We start from the raw sequence: 22,866 nt of genomic DNA, 5'->3' as shown, positions 1-22,866 counted from the left end.
TCCTTCCTTCCTTCCTTTCCTTCCTTCCTTCCTTTCCTTCCTTCCTTTCCTTCCTTCCTTCCTTTCCTTTCCTTCCTTTCCTTTCCTTCCTTCCTTTCCTTCCTTTCCTTTCCTTTCCCTTTCCTTTCCCTTTCCTTTCCCTCTTTCTTTTTCTCTCCTCTTCTGGTGATGCTGGGGATCGAACCCAGGGCTTCACAGATGCTAACAGTCTACCATCAAGCTTTTTATCCTCATCCTGTGTGTTTTCCTTGATCAATAGCTCCATGCAGCTGGAGGGAGGCTAAGGACTGCCTCGTTAGCCTACACCACCAAATTAAGGACCAACAGAAAGCCATGAGCCTGGAGGTTGCCCAGCAGAGAAAAGTACAGTGGCCTAAAAGAACCCAGTCAGGCTCCCCACTTGGTGGCCCCACACATTTCACAATCCCTAAGGCCTTACTCTAATAAGGGTAAGTCTGGGCATGGTTACTGCTCCCTTTATACCACTTGGGCCTATTAGACTTAATCAACCCTCCCTGACAGTCCTGGGCTAAGAGTTAGGGTAAGCCACGTGTGCCTGACCGCCCCTGAATGAAGTTTTATAAGAGCTATTGAGTAAGAGCAGCCTATAAAGAAATCCCTGGGCTGGAGATGTGGCTCACTTAGTGCTTGCCCAGTATGCTCAAAGCCCTGGCTTCCCCTTCTAGCACCACATAAACCCACCATAATGACATAGCCTGTAATCCTGGTGCTCATGGGATAGAAGCAGGAGGACCATAGTGGCAGGATAGTATCTGATGAGGTTTGAGGCCAGCCTGGGCTGGCTACATAAGACCCTGCGGTAAAGGCACTCAACACATCATCCTGTGCCCCCTCTCCCAAGCCATCTCCATCACCCTCCTCCAGTGGTCTCACCCAGCCTCCGAGAGCCTCCAGCCTGGAGCGGTGCCGACGCCCCATGAGCAGATTATACAGGAAGTTCACTATGAGACAGCAGTCTCGGGTCACTATGAGACGATTCCTCAGCTCCCCCCTCTGCTTGACAGCCATGTAAGGGCCTTGATTCATAAGCGACCCCGCGAAGGCCAGGAGCATCACCAGTTGGCTCCAGTTGAAGTCTTGGTCTTTGGAGAGCAACTTATCCGCCATCTGTTTCACCAGCTCCAGGCGGTTGCCCGGGCATTCGGGGAAGGAGGAAAAAAAATCCTGGTGCTTCTGCTGGATCTGCCTAGTCACAGAGCGAAGCAAGGCCGCCTCGACAGACGTGGGCGGTGGCTCCGGGGTGCCCGGCTCCCGTGCGCAGAAGAATATGTAGTCAGACAGCAGCCGTCTAGTGCGTTCATGCAGTGGGTCCTGCGAGTTGGCCATCCTTTGGCTCCTGCACCCGGTCTAACCTCAGTAGGCTTTCTAGGCTCAGCTACTTCCCACTCTGACCCACCTGGACATTTGGGAATATCACTTGCACCTGGTACAAGGAGAGCGTCATGGGGTGGGGCAAGCAGGAGCAGCAGGAGATCCTCGGATTATTGTTGAGGTTTAAATAGATGGGGGATGGAACTTTCTAGGGGGTGAGTAGGCCTTGGAATTGTCATTCTCCTGCCTCAGCCTCCGGAGTTGCTGGGATTACAGACTTGAGCCATCAGGCCCAGCTGGGAGCGATTGCTATTGGCCTACTTGTTTGGGAAATAAGGATATACCCATCATTTTGCAAGTGGTTGTCCCAGGCTGGAGGAGGCAAGGTGGCCCCAACCCCTGACTCTTGCCTATTTCTGACCTACCAGCAATGCCTCCTAGAGCCTGTCTGTTCTCCATTGATAAATTTCTAGTACAGCGGTTCTCAACTTTCCCAATGCTGCTATCCTCAGGTTGTGGGGACCCCAACTATAAAATGATACTTGCTACAGTTATGAAGCATAATGTAATATCTAATATGTAGGATATCTAATATATGGCTCCCATAAGGGGTTGAGACCCATAGGTTGAGAACCACTGTTCTACTGAGCAAGCCTGCTGGGCTCTAGCCTTTGTGGGCCCTCTCGGGGCTCCTTTTTGGCATTCTGTGATGCTGATGTTACCCCAAGTTTCCTCAGAGGCCTTCTCCCAGAGGCCAACTCTGCCCAGTTGTCCTGGTCCCTTCTTTAGGCCCACACTCTCTGGAGGGAGGTCTGCTTTATTCCAGGAGAGTCTTCCTGGGGTTTGGGGGCAGCAAAGAGAGCTCTTTAGAGTGTAGAAGAATAATCCAGAACCCTCTGAGTCCCTGAGGCGCTTTCAGGGCTCCTGAGGGATATTTACATAATATTAATGACATAACAAAAATATATGTGGCTTTTTGTCACTCTGAGTTCCGCAGAGACTGCTGAAGTGGGGACAGTGCCATTCTGCTGACTGGAAGAATGTTGTTCTGCATTCTGAGGGTCTCTCTAAGGAGCATGGGGCTGGGGCTACAAAGCCAGCACTAAGCAAAGAGCCAGGCAGAGTAGGATAAGACAAGACAGACAATCTAGGGACACACATATCTCCTGCTTTTCAGGGTCAACAAAACCCTTTGGCTGGTCAGACACCCAAGGCCACCCACAATGCCAGTTTTTTAGCAGTGTCTGAGGTGACCTTTGGTTCCTAGTACACTTAAACAAAACAGAATTAAGCATTCTTTTAAAAGATGGGGTCTTGGAGCTGGGGCTATATTTCAGTTGGTAGAGCGTGAATCCTCTGATCTCTAGCAGCACCTACAGTCTTAGTACATCAGTGTGCAGGGCACGCTGGCCGATCCCAATGTACCAACATCTGAGAGGCCAAGGCAGAGGGATCGAAAGTTCCCGAGCATACTTGACAATGTAGAAGGTTTGAGGCAGCCATGATACCTTGTTTCATTATAAACATAACAAGAGGCAGGGAGGGAGACTGCTCAGTGGGTAAGGATGCTTGCTACCAACTGGGCCTGACAGCCTGAGTCTCATCCCAGGCCCCATATAGTGGAAGACGAGAGCAGGCTTCCACTGGTTATACTCTGACCTCCACGTGTGCTCTGTGGCCTGTGTATTCACGACCACACACAGAGAATTAAAAAAAAATCAAATAGATGAATAAATAAATACCAGAGCAAAACAAAAACATTGAGAAGATGAGGCCTCACTATGTGGCTGAGGCTGAACTTGAACTCTTGGCTTCAAGCTATCCTTTGGCCTCTGCTTCTCTGTACCTGAACTTAAAAGTGTGTGCCACCATTTCTATTAACATGGCATCTCATTACACGAAGAGTTTCTAAAAGAACAAACCTCTACACCTTTAAAAGAACAAAAGGAAGAAAAGCAGGGACCTTGTAATACACAGCAGCCAGTCGCATCTAGAAGGAATTTATGATTCAAATAAAGACAAGATACCCCTTGGATAACAAAGACATTATTATTATTCATGGCCTGCCCACCAGTCTGTGTCAGTACAACTGCTGTGCAGGACATTCGAATATAATTTATAGGGACAACACACAGTTTATCTTAGGCATTTCTGATAACACTACTAGCAGGCTTTTAAATCAGTTTAGTGGCCTGTCTTCTCACGCCACGAGGTTCTGTTTGCTCTCTGCAGTATTTGTGCTAGGAATGGCAACCTGTTTTCCCCTCAAGTGTCGGGGATGCTCAGCCTAGACTGCCATCGATCACAAGTGAATTATACAGTATTTTTTCTGTTTTCTGCATGTGTCCGTTTCATTTCTAAAGACTCCCCCCCCAGACCCTCATCCCCCAAAACAAAAACAAACATTATCTTAAAAAAGACAACTGAACAGGTTGAAAAAAGATAATTTTACCTAAAAACAGTTTTAAAAAGTGGTTCTGTGTAGTTACATCTGGAAATAGAATTTCCTTCTATTACAGACCAGTGAACCTTACAGTTCTTACAGTCCACATAACCGGCACGTCCCAAGGATGGTTCTAGAAGCCACAGTCCACGCCAAGAAAAGGTACAGTTTAAAGTGCTCTGAAGACAGACTAGATCCAAGGAAACAACGAAGGACATTTTAAATGCTGATAAATGTGAAATTCCACTGGCTGGAATAATTTCAAAAACAGACAAAACTTAGCAGAGTTTTTGAGATGACAGAAGGGCTTGAAGGTCCAGTTGAAGTGCCACGGCCTATCCGAATGTTTCCAGGGAGGGGGCAGATTTCATGGAGACACTGGACAGGGTGAGTGAGTGCCGAGCTGTGAGGTTGCTCCCATAAGCTAACCTGTGGGAAGCCCTGGGCTCATGGAGAAGTCCTATCTACACGAGAGGACACACGTTCTTGCACGCTGTGAGAAGATTATGCCCAAACCTGAGAAGACACAGATAGGTACTTTTTAAATAGTTAATAGTTTGTACTGTAAGAGTTGAGTTTAATGTTTAAAGATAGGAAGTTAGAGTGTACACACATATACATACACATATGCATTCACGCTCACACACTCCACTGAACAGGGCTCTCAGAGGCTTCAGCCTATTTTCTCACCACCATGTTGAACACCTGTGTGCACGAGGCTCCCAACCTCCCAGAGACAACCACTTGTCACCTGTATCTCTGGACAGGGACAGAGATTGCTCAGGACGGCCACCTCCCATCCTCTCTGTTCACACAGGAAAATGGAACACCCTTCTTACTCTTAGGGTGTGATCCCACGATCCCGAGCAGAAGGCCGTCCCGTCAGGAGACACTCGCAGAGTGCTGACGCGGTTTTCATGTCCAAACAGGATGGAGACCCGGGAGCCCTTGAGAACATCCCAGACATTGATGGTATAGTCATTGTACCCAGCGAAAAGCAGGCGACCTGGAAGAAGATATAATGGTTAAATCAGTTCCTGCTTTTCCTTTCTTGACTCTCATTCACTCACTCACTCACTCACTCTCTCATTCACCAAATTAATTTCATCATCTGTCCATCTATCCACCCTCTCACTCACCACCCTTCCGCCCACCCACTCACCTATCTACCCACCCATCCATCTAACCATCTACCCTTCCATTCATACATCCACCCACCCACCCACGAACCCACCTACCCACTCACTCACTTATCCACTTACCTATCCACCCGTCCACCCACACAATAAACACAGATTAATCTAGGCCTGTATGGCAGGCAATGTGTGTTGCCTTTGCAATTCAGGAGAAGTAGTCATTGTCTTCCAGGGAAGGCATGGAACAGAGAGGACTACCACTGTAGCACCATGTGGTAGAAGCTACCATGCTAGAGTCACATGTGTATAGGATGCCACTGGGCCTTAGAGGAAGCAGGAACACTCCTGCTATTTCTAAACCTCCAACTAGAGTTCAGAGATTAAGGCAAAGTGGCCAACGTTTCTGAGGGCAGAGCAGTAGTCTTCGATTCTTGGGTAGGGGTACCAGAAAGTGGCTGCAGCAAAGGCAGAGACTGAGAACAGGGCGGTGTCTCATCAACACTGGCTTGGCTTCTGCTAGCTGCTTCCCAGGTGTGGGCAGGGTTGCAGGGGGTTTCAGAGCACAAAGTGGCAATGGAAATGAGGTGAAGGGAGGTCTGAAGGTCCCACATGGCTTCAGCATATCACCTCACCAACAGCTCAGTGATGGGAAGCTTGGCAGAGAGCTGGTTCGTTCTCTTTAGGTCTAGTCCTACAGTCCTGGGGAAGTTTCTGAAGTAAAACCTTACCACTGAGGGAGAAGTCCACGCTCGAGGCGCCAAATATGATGCTCTCCTTGGAGTAGATGGCGACCTCTCTATCTGCCCTCAGGTCATAGAGGCGACACTGAGGTACAAAGGAACGAAGGTACAATTACTTCGGGCTTCAACTTGTCAAAGTACAGACCACACACCTACTATTACTACTGGGGACCAGCAGCATTTGGTCCCCAGACCTGCTGTAGTTTGAGGCGTGACAGGAGAAAACCTCTTTAGTTCTCTCTCTCTTTTTATTTTATCCTTCAATCCTATTTCCAGTTAATGTCTTTGGGTCAGTAGGGACTCAAAGAAACAGCTAGTGTAAAAAATGTTTTCAGGTACAGAGACAAACATAGAACCCTACCTCCTCTTCCTTGATGAAGCATACACTGTCATTGCGGATCATTCCAGAATGCTTAGAAATTCACACACGAGGAAATGAAAGTCACCCCAAGTCCTAGAGGTATTTGCTAATGTCTGGGATGTTATTTTTGTGTGTTTCTAAAAAATATATTTTATGTGTGTGTGCTGGATAGTTCTATGTCAACTTAACACGCTAAAGTCATCTGAGAAGAGGGAACCTCAATTAAGAAAATGCCTCCATAAGACTGGGTTGTGGGCAAGGCTGTAGAGCATTTTCTTAATTGGTGATTGATGGCGGAGGGCCCAGCCCATTGTGGGTGGTGCTATCCCTGGGCTGGTGGGCTGCTATGAAAAAAAGCAGGCTGAGTAAGCCATGAGGAGCATGGCAGAAGCACAACCCTGCATGGCCTGTGCCAGTGCCTGCCTCCAGGTTTGAGTTCCTGTCCTGGCTTCCTTTGATGAACAGTGATCTGCAAGTGTAAGTCAAATAAACCCTTTCCTCCCCAACATGCTTTTTGGTCATGGTGTTTCATCAGAGCAGTAGAAACCCTGAGTAAGACTGTGTGGAAATCGATGGGCTGGGTGTTCACTGCTGGCTCTGTCAACATTATGTGGTAAGCACTTACCAGAATTAGTCTTCAAAGACGACGATCTACATGGCAGGCCAATATTTCCCATATGGCCATGTCTCAATCTATTAGGCAATAATGAGCTAAATGGTCTTAGGACTAAACTTTCTCTTTTATGTATAATTCTTTGATGAACATGTGTGTGTATGTGTGTGTGTGTGTGTGTGTGTGAAGAAAGCTGATTTTTGAATACACTACAAGGGGCAATGGGCTGGGCAGTCACAGTAGAACTGCCCATAGCTATGTGATAGACATTTCTATATAAAAATCTTTGTATACATGTTGATGTCTGCCTTGCATTGGCTTAGGAGCAGAGCCCTTAGAGCAGAATGGTTTCCATGAAACGGTATAGTGAAAATGTGTGCCTTTATATTTTGTTACATATTTTTGACACATCTAAGAGTTTTAAAAATGTTTTATTATTTATGAATGTGAATATGGGTGTGCCTGTGTGTGTGCGTGCGTATGGTGTGTGAGGAGGACAGAAGAGGGTGTCAGGTCCCCCAGAACAGAAGTTACAGGCCATTGTAAGCCACCTCACATGAGTGCTGGCATTGAACTCGGGCCCTCTGGGAGGGCACCAAGCTCTCTAATCTCTGAGCCATCTCTTCAACCCTGAGATTTTCATTATTATCAAAACTCTTCCACAGCAGCAGCTTGGAGCGAAGCCCACTCTTTAATATTGGGTATTTTTGAGGGCAACAAGAACAAAAAAAATTATGTTTTCTCTTAAAAACATATATCAACATAATTTGCCACTTGTAACAAAACTATGAGAATGGAATCTGGTTTTAGGTAAGCAATCACTGCTGTAGGGTTTTTAAGTCGAGAAAGGCACAAAAATATTTACCTACAGCAAAGTTTGTTTAGTAACCTAGGTTGGTCGTGAACTTACTGTGGGACCTTCAGACGCCCTCCCTAGCTAAGGATAACCTTGAATATCTGTTCCTCTTATCTCTGTCTCTCTCATGCTGAGCTTACAAGCATTGGACCACCATGTTGGTTTTATGACAGTGTTCTTAAAGAGGGTGGGAATAACTTACAAAGAGCTCCCTCCAGATGGAAGATTCTTTGAGGTCATGATGGTATGTCAATACTATGAAATACCAGACAATTATTGAGAAAATATGCTAGGGAAAAATGCTTGTTAGTCACAGAAGAATGTATACAGGCTGCCATCATGTGAAAAAGACAAATATCCAAATAGATATTGTATTTATGGAGAGCAAGGGCTGCCAGGATTCATTAAACTGCTTTTTCCTTAGGAAAGGAAAGGAATTCCCTTCAATATTGATTCAGAGACTACACAGAACTTCTGTGACTAGAAAACAAGTTTAAAAAAAAAAAATTAAGCCAGGCAGTGGTGGCGCACGTCTTTAAATCCCAGCACTTGGGAGGCAGAGGCAGGCGGATTTCTGAGTTTGAGGCCAGCCTGGTCTACAGAGTGAGTTCCAGGACAGCCCACGATACACAGAGAAACCCTGTCTCAAAAAACCAAATAAATAAATAAAATAAAATAAATAAAATTAAGGTATAGTGACAATTTTGGAATTTTGGCTTCTTTAAAAATACAGAGCTATTATAAGAACAGGCTTTCATCTTAATCCCATGTGTAGGGCTGTGGGCTGCTTCCCGCAGCAGCTGACCATGATTTGCCTTGTGCTCTAGCAAAAGCGTGGTTTTACCAACTGCAGATAATTTCTGTGATTCTGTGATGTTTGGAATTCCAGGAACTTGTCAGAGGGTATATAAATGCTAGGCGGGTTGGTTACGGTTTGTTGGTCGTCACGCTCAAAGAATAAGCAAGAAGAAAGAAACTAGATTCAGATCTCTCTCTCTCTCCCCTGTATCCTTCTATCTCTCCTATCTAGTGATAGGAGGTGAAACTGGGGGCAGGGGGAGGTAACGGTTGGGAAAAAGAAGAACCTACAAAGTAGCAAAGACCTACTACACTAAGGGGCTGGAGAAATGGCTCAGCTATCAAGATCACTGACTGTTAGTTCAAGGAATCAGGGTCAAGTACTAGCATCTAGATGGTGGCTCCCAACCATCTGCAATTCCAGTCTCAGGACAACCTCGTGCCCTCTTCTGCTCTCCGAGGGCACCAAGAATTCATGTGGTGAAAAGACATATATTCAGACAAAACATCCATATACATTAAAATGCATAAATAAAATTTGAAAAACAAAACAAAACAAAACAAATTAAGGCCTGATGTTTTCCTGTAGTATTTTCTGTTCCCTTCTGTTGCTTTGCTTTAAATAAAATTCCCTTTCTACTTTTGCAAAACATAAAAGTAAAAACAAGCTATTACCCCCCCCCCACCCCCCGCCTGGAGAGGACCATCAATAACCGAGAAACATACCGTGGCATCATCTGACCCCGAAGCAAAAGCATCCCCACTGGGGTAGTACCTGCAGAGAGTTGGTAGAAAGCCCGTTATGCCGAATAGCCATTCCCATGACCCCCAGGAAGGCATCCTAGCTCACAGAGCCAGAAGCTCCACCCCTGGGACACAGGGCCTTTATATAGGCCGGACCTGAGGGGAGCCTCATGTGCTTGGACCACCAGCCTCTCATGTTCCTCAGGTAAACCCAGGACCCAGGACAGGGACACTGCCTTGCAGAGTGGCGCGCTGAGGGCCAGAGGAAGTCAACACAGTCACCCAGGGTACTGAGCAGAGCAGGAGCCCTGTCATGCACCTCATTCCCAAAGTGTGGCTCAGAGCACAGGGAAAATGGAGTCAGAAGGACAGAGCCACATCAGCTGTTGGCACTGTCAGGACATGCAGTACTTTGGGCAGTGACATCATCTTTTCCAGCCTGGTTTCCTCATCTGGACAGCGAGGATAATGAAGCCCGTCTACATGGTGATGAACAAGGCAGTGAGTACCAAGAACCCAGCATACCACTAACTAAAAAGCCTCAATGGACAGTGGCTATTCCTGCAGTCATCTTCTTCTCGGTGCTCAGTGGGAAGTATGGATGCTAGATTATAAACCACTGGCAGGAGCAGAGTCGGGTCGGGGGGGGTATTTGTTTCTTTCTTTCTTTACTTATTTATTTATAGGTGGAGTCTTATGTAGCTCAGGCTAGCCTTGAACTCTGTGAATGACCTTGAACTTCAGATCCTAGTGCCTCTACCTCCTCTGTTCTGAGAGTCCAGGAGTGAGCTACAACACCTGGTTTTATGGCCTGCTAGAAAGAGAACTCAGGACCATGTACATTCGTTAAGCACTCTGCCAAACTGAGCTACATCCCTCAGTACCCTCACTAAGTCTTTAATCCCTTCACATCGTCCACACTCTGATGTGTCTCCCTTTCAATGCATCTCCTGTCTGGTTACAAATGGCCTCCAGCCTGCAGCTTGTACTGGGGAGATAATAGTATAAAAAAAATTGCTAACAGGGAAGGTTGGTTTTGTTGTTGCTGTTTTTCATGCATATGTTTGTGTAGACGTAGAAGGTAGAGGGAAGCTTCAGGTATCAGTCTTAGGGAAATGTCCACCTCCTTTGAATCAGGTTCTTTCACTGACCTGGAGGCCACCAAGTGGCTAGATTGGCTGGCTGGTCAGCCCCAGGGGTCCTTTTATCTCTGCCTCCTCCTGGTTGGAGTTACAGCCACCTGCTACTATGCATTTGGATGCCAGAGACTGAAGTTGGCTCTTCGAATGGCTTACCAAATGAGCTATGCCCCCAGGCCCAGCAAGCTTGATTTTGTGTGGCTACCTTACAAAGTTTCTGATAGAAGTGGATGAGGACAGAAAGGTTGGATGGAAAATGTCCACAATGTTTAGCTCTGTCTGCACCACACCATGATCTGAATACATAGTGCATATTTTTTAAAGCTATGTGTGTAAAGTGTGTGTATGTGTTGTGTGTGTATGTGTATTTGTGTGTATGTGTTGTATGTGTGTATGTATGTGTCCTGTGTATATGTGTGTGTATGTGCCCTGTGTGTATGTGTGTGTGGGTGTATGTATGTGTTCTGTGTGTGTGTGTGTGTGTGTGTGTGTGTTGTGTGTTCATGTGAACGCAGGTGTCCCGAGGAGGCTGGAAGAGGATACTGGATTTCCTGGAGCTGCAGTTAGTGGCAGTTGTGAGTCATCTGGTGTGGGAGTTGGGAACTGAGCTCAGAGGAACACATCTAATGTTTTCTCATCAGGCACGATGGCAATTTTTAGGGCTCCGAGCAGAAAGATGTTTTATATTTAGCCATGCCGTGGTACCTTCTGAACGAGTGAAGTCCCAACCCAACCCTTTTCTGGAACCCAACTTATGGAGAGCTTGCTACCAACTGAGCATCTCTGCTTGGCTGGCTAGGGTTTTTTTGACTGAAGTAGCCCCATGAAGTTCAATGGCCATCTCCTGTCTGTACTTCCTCTAGTCTTCCCTGTGTAAACGAATGGGCCACTGCCTACTGTCCAGATTAGAGATTTGGGCTTCCTGAGCTCAGCATTTTTATAGTGTGGCCTGGCCCTTCCTTAGCAACAGACAAGGCTGGCTCTTCATCCTCCAGGCCTGTTTGGAGGTCACCGCCTAGAAGTAGCCCAGCCATTCCTACCCCTGTTCTGTCTCCCCATCGTATATAGGTGAATCTTTTTGTATCTGGTTTGTTTCCTGAAAGGCAATAGAAGTTTTATCTACCATGTTCACTGCTGTAATCCTATTGCAGAGGAAATGCATGTATGCATGTAATTCCCTCAATAAACATGTGACAAATGCCTAAGAAACAGTGGCTCGCTTTGGGAGGGTATAGTTTGTCTCTAAGCAAGGCTCCTGGGACCTGGGGCCTTTCCTGCTGAGGAGCCCTCTTTCTTAGGTGATCTCTGGTGTGTGTGTGTGTGTGTGTATGTGTATGTGTGAGTGTGTGTATATGTGTATGTGTGTGAATGTGTATGTTTACATGTGTGTATATGTGTATGTGTGTTTACGTGTATATATGTTTATGTGTGTGAGTGTGTATGTGTGTGTCCTGCTAAGGATGATCTAAGCCTCAGTAAAGTCCCAGGACAGAGGATCCCAAACATTTTACTTACTGACCGGACACTGTTGACATCCGATTCATGGGTTTCAAAGGCTTGCACGCACTGGCCAGAGCGCATGTCCCACACCATGGCCTTCTTGTCACAACCCTACAAACAGGAAATCATGCAGTTATACACTGCAAAGACTGTGCCCAGACAGGGATGGATCTTTAAAAGCCACTGTCCTCCACCCATTTAAGCCCAAGGAAGAAGACCTTCCTAGGACAGCAGAGCAGGCGGGCGCGTGACTTCCCTCTTTACTCCGCTTTCTTTTGTGTATTTCTGAGTTAGAGTAAGACCTTTGGTGTCTCCTCTCTCTTTCCTCCTGGGAGTTTTACTTTCCTCCACTCCCTTCCATTCTCTCCTCTTCCTATCCACTTTCCTCAGCTCTGTGGCAAGCAGGTGTTGGTGCATGGCGTGGGGGTCAAGGTTTGTGACACCAAAGGAAGGGTTGGTGGTGTCTAAACCAAGCAGCCAACAGCTTCTGCTTTGTTGGCGTTGTAGAGTCAACCTTCAGCAGAGTTAGAAATGGGGTTCCTTTGGGCGACCTGTACCTCACCAGCATGCTGACCTAGGAAACAGCTGTCTCAGGATCTCTTCATAGGCCTGCCATTGAACAATTAGGGGAGAGGGTAGCAAGTCACCCCCCCCCACCCCAGCCTCAACCCCGATGTTCTCTCTGAGTCACTTGCAAGTCAGAGAATCATAAACAAAGGATTTTTCATGTTATGGGGTTCAGATTCTGAAAGATTTTTTTTGATGAATCCACACAGAGCTTGAATAGGAAAAGGCACTGTCCCAACAGGTAGATGAACCGATGGCTTCACACATTTGGGTTTGTTGGCTTTGAAGATATGAAGAGGCAAAGATGACATCTTAGGAGCACCTGCCATGGGGGGATAGGACCCCGAGAGTTTCACTGAGGACAGACTGAGAGATCCAAGGACCTTCAACCTCCTGGTGGATGCTAAAACGAGTGGAGTTTATGTCTGCAAAGAGGCGATATAATCTACAGAGATAATGGCCCTATCCAGAGAGCAATGTGGTTGAGCAGGGACGATGCAGTTCTGCAAAAGCCCAGGGAGAAGACATGCACGGGAGGCCAACAGAATGAAATTAGGTGGGGCCTATATGGCAATTCCTATAGTTCCTCTTCTGTTTCTTGTATCCAAGGATGAGAAGGAGAATGGTGGCCAAAAGATGTGGGATGGGATCATCCCAAGCCCTGAGCTCCGTGACATCCCAGCACTGCCTCATCTTAGCGTGCATCACACATGCACAATGGCCCAGGGTTATGCTAAGATGCAAACTTTACTTGAAGGATCTTAAATACACGGTGATGGACACACACCCTGAGTTTCAGCATTCAAAGAGAGCATTCCAGATCTCTCTATAGACTTCTGAATGTCACTGACAGAAGGAAGGGGGCCTGGAGGAAGGGGTGCCGAGACTGCTGTGGGTACTGGGGTTTTGCAGCCTCAGGGAGCTAAAGACACTTCCAGGAAAGAGACAGGACCAGACCCAAGAACAAAAACCAACTGCCAGCATCCACTTCCCTAGTGGACAAAAGACCCCAGAGATTTTCCTTGTGTTTACCCCAGACACGAAGGTGTTTCCTGTTTCCGAGGGGGCCAGGTCCAAGCAGAGGACGTCAGCCCCGTGCCCATGGAAGCTCTGTAACAGCTGTCCACTTTCCACATCCCACAGGGCGCAGGTGCCATCCCCGCTGGCTGTCAGAATCTGCACGAAGAAAGAGTGTTGGGGAAGGTTAGCTAAAGGCTTAACCTTCGACAGAGCATGCATAGCAGGCTGCTCGCGCACGCATACACACACACACACACACAGGAACACACACCCTAGCTACTTGCTCCAGGAAATACTGTTCCCAGAAGAAAAGACAGAAGCGGCTCCATATAACTTACTTACCAAGGTTAACAGATTGATCACCAAGTCTCACTTAAAGACCCACAGCTTGCCAGGCTTCCTGTCCAGCACTGTCAGGTCCCAAACCAGATTTCTGCCTGCCTTGCAGATCAGTATGACTGAGTCAACTATGGGGACAGCCACAGCTTGCTATAGAAATGTAGTCAGAGTTTTGGAGCTGTATTGCCCCTGCTGTGGTTTATGCAAAGTAGGGCACAGACTTAATGTCCGTAACATCTTGTTCTTGCTTTTTTAAGTTAAAGATTAATTTTACTTATTTACGTGAATGTGTGTGTGTGGACCTTTGCGAGATGAAGTCAAAGGTATCAGATCTTTCACAGCTACAGTTACAGGGATGCATTCTGGGGAATGCCTGGCTTGTTAGGAGCCATCTCCCCAGCTCTGTTTTGTTTGTTTGTTTTAGAATAGAACGTATTGTGTGTGATGGCTTAGAGATTAAGAGAGAGCACTGGCTGCTCCTGCAGAGGACTAGGGTTTGTCCCCCCCCCCCCACCACCACCACCACCACACACCCAGAGTAGCTCCCAACCATCTATAACTCCAGGGGACTCTGACGCCCTCTTCTGGCCTCCACGGGCAATGCATACACGTAGGCAAACATGAACAGGCCTGCAGCTCAGCAGCCATATACCGCCTGCTTTACACACAGCACTCTGACCCCCACCCACCCAGGGCAGAGTGCTCTCTACAACAGCTAGAGCTTGTCTCAACTCGACATCAGGAGGCCTGGTTTTCCTCCTTTTGATTTTATTAGGATAGTGACCAAGGAGGAATGGCCGGTGCTTCCACTGGAGCCTGTCTCACAGAGCTCACCTTACCCTGCATTTCCCAGATGTGTTCTGCAAGCGGAGTGCCCCAGGGGGGTAGGGGCACTCACCTGCATGTCAGAGTTGGTGAAGCTGCAGGCAGACAGGTAGTTGGTGTGCATAGCAACAGACTTCTTCTTGGCGGCCATGTTCTCGTTCTTGTCGAATGTCAGTGGATACACGGAACATTTATTATCCAGACCACTAGCAGAGAGGACAGAAGAACCAAAGGTTGGCATGGAAGGATACAGACACATGCATCTTTCTCATTTATACTGACTGCGCAAATGCTTTTTCTTAGCGGCATTTTACATTGCAACCTCTCCCCTTTGACTCAAGACCTTTTAATCTATAGTCAAACTGAAACAAACCCACGAAAGTAAACTTGGAAACTCCTTTCCTCAGATTCAAAAACAGCACGTCAAGTGTGTGAGAGTGAAGGCAGAACCAGCTGAATACAAATGAGATAGCTACTTCTAAGTAGATCAGGTGCACATGTGCATCTCTCCCAAACAAGAACATTTCTTATGCATATGCCGTGTCTTTATCACAGCTGAGAGATTAGCAAGAGTTCCCTATCAGCTAATAAGAAGCCAAGGAGTTAAGAACCTAACGGCTGGAGAGATGGCTCAGTGGTTCAAAGCACTGGCTGCTTCTATGGAGGACCTGAGTTCTATCCCAGGACCCACATGGCAGCTCACAACCATCTGTAACTCCAGTTGCAGGGCCTCCAAAGCTCTCTTCTGGCCTTTGAGGGCATTAGGCATGCATGCAATGCATAGACTATACAAATAGTCACAATAAAATTAAATAAGCCAAAAAAAAACCTAGCAAATGCAAAACATCTACAGAGGACCTGGCTTCGTTGCTTGGCACCCCATGTTGGCATTTCTTCTGATCTAGGGAGCACTAGGCACACTCATGGTGCACACATGTATATGCAGGCAAACATTCACACACATAAAATACAGTAAATAAATAAATCTAAATTTGTAATTGAAAAAGTATTGTTTGTGTGTGTGTGTGTGTGTGTGTGAGAGAGAGAGAGAGAGAGAGAGAGAGAGGCACCACAGCATGCATGCGGAGGTCAGAGGAGAACTCGCAAGAGTCAGTTCACTCCTTCCAGTAGGATCCAGGATTGGACTCAGGTCATCAACCTGCATAGCAAGCAAGATCTGAGCCATCTTGAGGGACTCTGTGTGGCGTTCCATGTGGGTGCTGGGGTCTGAACCCGAGTTCTCACATTGATTTACCCACTGAGCCATCTCCCTGGGCCTCTGGCTGTTTTTTATTGTTCAGGACAGCTCTTGGCCAGATATTATTAAGGGCTTCTCATTCTGGACCTAATTGGTTTTTGAGGTTAGAAAGTTCAGCCCTGTAACAGAAATGTTTTAGACGGCTTGGATTTTGGAGTGTTTGCCTATACAAAGCAGTCTTTGGTGGCTCATGGGACATTTGGAAAACTTACCCACAAGCAATGGCGCATCCTGATGGCGCGTAAGCACACGCCATCACCCAGGTGCAAGGCATGGTGACTGCATGCTCCTGAAACATTAGAACCAATTGGGGATGAATAAGGCCCTTCCACATGGGTCTCAATGTCTGAGCTTTTACAAACTAGAAAAACCTGGGTCCCTGTTGATTTGTCACCATTTACACGGCAGTGGCAAGGCATGAAACTGGGCTTCACACTGACGAGGGGACTCAGCCTTCTGGCGCCAACCAAAGCCCAGTTAGTAAGAATCACCATATTTTGCTTCACTGTTTTTTTTTTTTTTTTTACCATTTGCCAGGGGCCTGATTGTCGGTTACTCTGCCCTGGAAAATGGCCCTCACTTGACCAGGCAATGCTGCAGCTGCTAACCATGTCTAGTAACATGTTTAATAAAGTAGACTATGCACTAAGATCCCCCTTTCTACAGAGAGAAACAAGTCCATTGCTGGAGACTGATACTGTCAACCACACTTCTCAGACAGCACTGTCCTGTACAGATGGTAGACTCCGGCCTGCAACCAGAGTTTTGCTCTTTATCTCATGGAAACAGTTTAAACTTAGATCCACCTGAGATGTGCATGCCAAGAGAGCTCTTGCCTTGGACTCAGCCACAGACCATAGGTTTTGTCGGTCCCTCCTGCAGTCTCCTGCCTCACCTGCCATGTGCTCATTGCTACAGGGTTATGGGCTCCAGCCAGACATAGAGAGGGGACAAAAGACAGAATTTTGATTCTTTTCATCCTCACTCAGAAGATAAACAGAGAGCACATCACATGTGGGGGGTTTAACAGGTTTATCTTGCTGTGCCCTATCTGGTCGGGGATCGTGGTCCTCTAGGGGTGGGACAGGGAGTCCTCACAGAGTTGCTGTTTCCTTGGCCATTCACAGAGCTCTAGAAGGGATTGGGCTGGGGACCTGAGGCCCAGGGTGTGCCTGGGAGGGGTACCTCACCTTGTTAGTAGTGAAGGAATCCCAGACAATCACCTTCCCATCCTGGAAAGAGAAAAAAACCCAACAGTTCAGGAGTTGGCAACTGTCAGCATGTTCTTACCAGTAATGGCCTAGAAGTCCTTAGAGTACCCTGTCCTGACAGGCAGTGATGGGAGGCAGCTGAAATCCAGAATGATCAAGACCCTCCCACCTGCCCGTGAATAAAGGGGAGCGAGGGAGCTTTATAAAGGCTTAGCTTTCCATTTTACTCTTTTTTTTTTTTTTGGTCTAGATTAAATGAAAGAAAGCAAGACTCAGATACTATTTTTCCATTGGACAGGGTCTCAGGTAGCCTGGGTTGGCTTAAACTTGATATGTAGCCAAGGATGACCTTGAACACTGGATCTGCCTGCTTTCATCTTCTGAGTGCTGGGGTTACAGACATGCACCACTATGCCTGGCTCAGGCTCAACATTAATGCCTTGAGCCACGTGGAAGTAAAGGTGGTGAATGCAGCCGCAGCCGGTAGAGCGGGCTGGAAAATACCCCTTAGGGCAGAAGCTAGGTCTGCTGCTAAAGTGACAGAATCTTTCTCTACCACCTCTGGTGGGACAAACCTGGGTAATGCTAAGAATGACTGAGGTCAAAGAGCTCAGTTGGAGACTAAGATCCCAGACTCACATGGCTTTACATCTGATTTCTGCCTACATGGCCAAACATGGATGGGGTTAGCAAAGCCACTCATTCACAATACAGCCGGGGCTCTGCGTCTGCACATGAGGGTCCTCTGCGCCTGGAGCCCACACTCCCTACACATGGACACTGATTTAATGTGGTTATTTTCTCTGCCTCACTGACTGCCATTTCCCATCGCCCACCCACTGTGCACTGAGAAGTCTCATTAAACTGTGATCTTCCACAAGCTGATGTACTTGCCAGGCGCCCACATACCAGGAGAGAATTTACCTTCTCCCCCACACCCGATTCCCACTCACCAGGGTGAGTAATCTCTTTCGTTAAAGGGAAAAGGTTACTGGTAATCCAAAGATTGTTCCAGAATCTTCAGTGTTTCCAGTCTTGTGGTGATTTGAATGGCCCCCATAGACTCATGTGTGTGAATGCTTGGTCCTTTAAGGAGTGAGACTATTAGGAGGTGTGGTCTTGTTGAAGTAGGTGTGGTCTTGTTGGAGTAGGTGTGGCATTATTGGAGGAAGTATGTCACTGGGGGAGGGCTTGAGGTCTTACAACTCAAGTCTGGCAAGTGTGGGATACAGTCTTCTGCTGCTGCCTGTGGACCCAAAGATAGCACCATGTCTGCCTGCACACTACCATGCTTTCTGCCATTTCAGTATCGGACTAACCCTCTGAACTGTAAGCCAGCCTTCCTTTCTAAGAGTTGTTGTGGTCACAGCATCTCTTCTCAGCAGTAGAATCCTAACCGAGACAAGCCTCCATCCCACACTTCTGTGCACATCCCCCTACCACCCTGGAGCAGAGAGGGATGCACCGAGAGTGCTCAGAAATGCCCACATGGCCCTGCCACAGAGCTCCTTCTCCAATAGGAGTGGCACACAAGAGCCAGGATGTAACTGAGTTGGTAGAGAGCCTAGCTTGTTTGAAGCTCTGGGTTCAGATCTCAGCACTTCACAAACTGGCTGTGGCGGTGTACATCTGTAATCCTAGCACTTGAGTGGTGGAGGCAGGAGGGCCATGAATTCAAGGTTATCCAAGGTAACAGAGAGTTTGAGGCTAGCCTGGGAAACAGGAGACCCTGTCTTTTTTTAAAAAAGAGGCATTCGAGTGACAGAAAATCCCTGACAGTGGGTGTGCTTGCAAAGACTGAAGAGTCAAAAAGCTAAATAGCAACCATGTTACAAAACTAAGACTGGACAGAAGTGCTTTAGAACGGTAACTTGGGCATGGTGACATAGGCCTGTAGTCTCAGTACCTAAGAGGCTGAAGCAGGGAGACTGCAAGTATGAGAACAGTTTAGCCTACAAAACAAGACCTGTTCAATGATAAACTAAACAATAAATAAAATTTAATTATGATAATGATTGAAACAGGGGAGTCAAAACTCTGCTCTATTCTCAGGTATTATTAATATGCATGGGCGATACATGGATATTTATTTATTATACATATAAAATAAAAAGCAAGCACAGCATGACGTGTTAGATCTGAAGGTCACACAGTACATTAATAACACTTGTCTGAATCAGAAAGACACTGTCTAGAGCATGCACTTTAAAAAAAACATTTAAATTTTTTCCTTTTACTTACACGTGTGTGTTTGTGTGTGTGTGTGTGTGTGTGCAGGTGAGTCTAGTGTCCACAGAGGCCAAAGGAGGTGACTCACTCCCCCGGAGCTGGAACTGTGAGCCACCTGAAGTGGCTGATGGGAACTGAAGCTGAGTCCTCTGCAAAAGCAATACAAATCTCTCCATCCCAGAACATGTACACCTTCATATTTTTACAAAAGTTACAAAAGAAAAAAAAAAAAAAGGTTGGGCCCTCTTTTGAAAAAGCTGAACCAGGAGCCAGATGTGTGTGTTGTGTGTAACATATATTGATATAAGAACCTGACCTACAGAATAACCAAAGGACTTCAGTTCATAGGCTTCTGCTTGAGACAAGGTCACCTGTAACCCAGGACGACCGGGAACTCCCGATCCTCTTCCCTCTACCTCTCAGGTGCCGCTATTGCAGGTGTGCGCTGCCTTGCCTGGGAGTAATTAATAAGAGATCAGCATCACTGAGGCCGAAATTTCTAGGAAGTTTTCCCTCAGGGTCAGCACATGAAGGCTGTGGTCCAGAGGTAGACAAGGCTGGCGATATGTTAAGAGTCACCCAGGTGGTACTGTTTTTGAAGGCACGAATGGAGTCATGGGGAGTAGCCAAGGCTTGACACTATGAGACCCTGAAGGAGAGGCTATTGGAAACGCTCAGCCACAGTAGCAGTGGAAGGCCCAGCATTGAATGGGCTGTAAAGGGAAGTTAAGGCATGCCTCAATGTGGCAGGGTTATCTAGCCCCTGACTAGGGCCCAGAAGAGCCTGCTGGTGAAGGTGCACCCCAGTTGAAGTGGAGATGCTAATATTTTGGGGACAGCAGCTGTGTCATGGAGCTGGCCCGAGTCTAGGAGCAAACCAGCAAGCAGTGACCATTCATGGCCTCTGCTCCAGTTCCTGCCCAGAGGTTCCTGCCTGGAGTTCTGCCTTGCATTCCCTTTCATGATAGACTGTGACTTGGAACATGTAAGCTGAGGTACCCCCGCCCCCAAGTTGCTTTTAGTTGAGGGGTTTTATCACAGCAATAGAAACCTAACTCGGACAATATCTAACCCAAAAACACACCCAGGAATTATTAAGCAGAGAGAGTCAGTTTCCTTCCTCCTTTTATGAGAGATGCTCTATGTGCCCAACACAATATAACAGACAGGATAGAATGCCAGTTCCAAGGCTAGGCCACAAAAGCATTGGCTCTGCTTCTGTTTCTCTCTCTCGGGTCACCTGCTGTAAGGGAGGTCAGCTACCAAGTTGTGAGCACAAACTATGGAGAGGTTCATGTGGCAAGAAACAAAGGCACCAGCCGATAGCCATGCGAGCAAGGAAACCCCAGTCACGCAGTCAGCCAACCATGGCCACACCTGCCTCTTTGGTAACCTCATAGTGGAGCAAGAACTGGTGCTCATGTATGATGTGTCTGTGCTAGGTTGCTTAATTTGGGGGTAATTTGTTTCAGTGTCAGGCATGAAACTCAGGGCTTTGTGCTTGCCACGCAAGTGCTGGACCTCAGAGCTAAATCTTTTACCTCAATTTTGGAGTAATGTGTTATGCAGCAATACACAAGGACCATGTAATATATAAAGGTTAACTGCATAAACTATGCCAGAAATTGTATATTCTAAACAGAGTTAAATGTCTTCTTAATAAACACAGTGAGAATTAATCTACTGGGCGTGGTGGTGCACACCTTCAATCCCAGCACCCAGACAGGAGGCAGGTGGATCTCAACTTCACGGAAAGTCTGATCTACGTAGCAATTTCCAGCCAGAGAGAACTATACCATGAGACCTTAGTTAAAAAGAAACAACCACAACAAAACCAGACAAGAACTAAAAAGCAAAAATAAAAAAACCCAAACAAATACACTCTTATATTAAAAGAAAATAAAAAGGCATTAGTGGAATTTCAATCATTACGCCTTGCTGGAGGTAGGGAAAGGCTTTTTAAAAATGGGTTCCTTCACAAATGAGACCTTGTAAGATGCATAGAGAGACATGATCTTGTCATCAAAGGGGGTCAGACACAATCCACAGTGTCTCTTCCATCACTAATTCGAGATCAGTGACATTCTCCAGGGTGCAGAGCCTCTGTGTGTCCAGTGCTGGGGTCAGCCCCAAGGCACAGTGCGTGTCAGACAAGGGCACTAACACTGCCATATACTTCTACATTGCAGGAGAATGTCTTTGTTAATTCACATCACAGGAGAGTAGGCAAAGTCATAAAGAGGAGATGGGGCCTGTAGACAGGACGGCTCTTTCCTCCTTAGCCACCTGATTAGAAACACACTCAGGTGCACAGCAAGAGCAGTGTGGTAGCCACGAGTGCAGTACCTGTGAGGAGCTCACGATTCTCCGCTTGTCTTTGCACCAATCCATGCACAGGACTTTGTTCCCGTGGCCTTTGAGGGTCCTTCTGGTCTTCATGACAAACTGGCCCAGGGCCTCCACCCGCTCGGCCACCTGGTGTACTGCAAGGACAGGACCACAATTAGGCGCTATGGCCAGGCGCTGAGGCCCACCCAGCAGGCCCAGAAAAGGCTTTGTCTCCCGCAAAGGGCTTTTATCCTCTTCTTATTCTTAGGGCATGCAAAGCTTTCTTCTAAGGTTAGAAAGCACAGTCAGACCTGAGTCCTTCCCCCGACCCCCAAAAACCCCCCCACTCAGAGATGGGGAGAGCAGACAGTAGACTATAGCGTCTGTCTCCATGTGACAGGTGGACACAGAGATCCATACAGACTCTTTGGCTAATATAAGCCCATACAAGTTGTTGAGAGCCAGGCTGGGCCAGGAGGATTTTATTTTTTATATCTTTTGGGAGGGGAGGGGAGGGGAGGGGAGGGGAGGGATTGTGTTTATGCATGTGTGCATGTATGCGTGTGTATGTGTGTTTTTGTGTCTGCATGCATGTATAATTCCAGAAGACAACCTCAGATGCCATCCCCAGGAATAATGCCTTTGAGATAGGGTCTCTCACTCAGTCTGGAATTTTCCAACTAGAATAGGTGGGCTGGCTCTGTATCCCTCTGTTCTGCCTCCCCAGTTCTGGGGTGAGAAGTGCACATGCTACCACACCAGGCAGTTTTTGGGGTTGCTGTGGATTGAACTCAAGTCTTAGTGTTTTCATGGCAAACATTTTACCGACTGAACTATGTCCAGCCTTCTACTCCCCTTTCTACCCACAAGGGAAACTGACTTTACAAAAACTTGCTGCCTGGCAGTAAATGCTATATGTATCTAACTGTCCCTAGCAAAGGACTGGGGCATGCTGGGAGCTGCAGGAATCTGCAAACAAGCACTGAACAAGCGGTATATGTGTGAGATCGCTGAAGAACTCCGAGAATTTCCACAGAAATCAACACTGTCCTAAAACACTGTCTGGACAGAATCTGCTCGTGACACCAGCGCCCCTTACAGCAGCCTCTCGGGGGCTGGGACCTGTGTCCTTTGCTCATGGGCTTGGAGAGGCGTGGCTAATACTGGTCAAGTACTGACAGTGAGGAAATAGAATCTATCACGAAGCTGATGGGAGATGGAGGTCTGCAGGGCTCAGGGACTCCCCTCCATGGTAGGCAGCTGAGGGGTACCACTCTCTTCATGGTTAGAGGCTGAACCAGGATAGGCCTGGGCTCCTATGCCTTTCAGCAACCGGGGGTAGTGGTGGTTAGGAAACAGCTAGGGCAGTGGGGTGAGAAGGGTGTTTCTTTCATGGGTAATATGGTGGTGAACTTCCCTTATAGCTG

General features: G+C 47.2%; 2 protein-coding genes across 2 annotated transcripts in view; both read right to left on the bottom strand.

Moving 5' to 3' along the window:
• The window catches only part of Bcl2l10 (BCL2 like 10), a 4,485-nt gene extending 2,993 nt beyond the window's left edge, over nt 1-1,492 (bottom strand). Inside the window, exon 1 of the mRNA XM_021173293.1 lies at nt 895-1,492. Within this exon, the coding sequence (XP_021028952.1) occupies nt 895-1,347 (453 nt within the window). The 5' untranslated portion in view covers nt 1,348-1,492. The remainder of the gene's footprint in view (nt 1-894) is intronic.
• Nucleotides 1,493-3,367: 1,875 nt separating this feature from the next.
• Nucleotides 3,368-22,866, bottom strand: part of Gnb5 (G protein subunit beta 5) — a 33,993-nt gene continuing 14,494 nt past the window's right edge. The window contains exons 2-11 of the mRNA XM_029481131.1: nt 21,458-21,594; nt 16,862-16,903; nt 15,884-15,960; nt 14,487-14,619; nt 13,262-13,405; nt 11,682-11,773; nt 9,006-9,054; nt 5,640-5,736; nt 4,615-4,781; nt 3,368-4,291 (exon numbers count right to left, since the gene is read on the bottom strand). Of these exons, the coding sequence (XP_029336991.1) occupies nt 4,280-4,291; nt 4,615-4,781; nt 5,640-5,736; nt 9,006-9,054; nt 11,682-11,773; nt 13,262-13,405; nt 14,487-14,619; nt 15,884-15,960; nt 16,862-16,903; nt 21,458-21,594 (950 nt within the window). The 3' untranslated portion in view covers nt 3,368-4,279. The remainder of the gene's footprint in view (nt 4,292-4,614; nt 4,782-5,639; nt 5,737-9,005; nt 9,055-11,681; nt 11,774-13,261; nt 13,406-14,486; nt 14,620-15,883; nt 15,961-16,861; nt 16,904-21,457; nt 21,595-22,866) is intronic.

This window comes from Mus caroli, chromosome 9, assembly GCF_900094665.2.
Source record: "Mus caroli chromosome 9, CAROLI_EIJ_v1.1, whole genome shotgun sequence".
Lineage (NCBI taxonomy): Eukaryota > Metazoa > Chordata > Mammalia > Rodentia > Muridae > Mus > Mus caroli.
The sequence above is the reverse complement of the archived record's forward strand: the minus strand, read 5'-3'. Positions and strand labels throughout refer to the sequence as shown.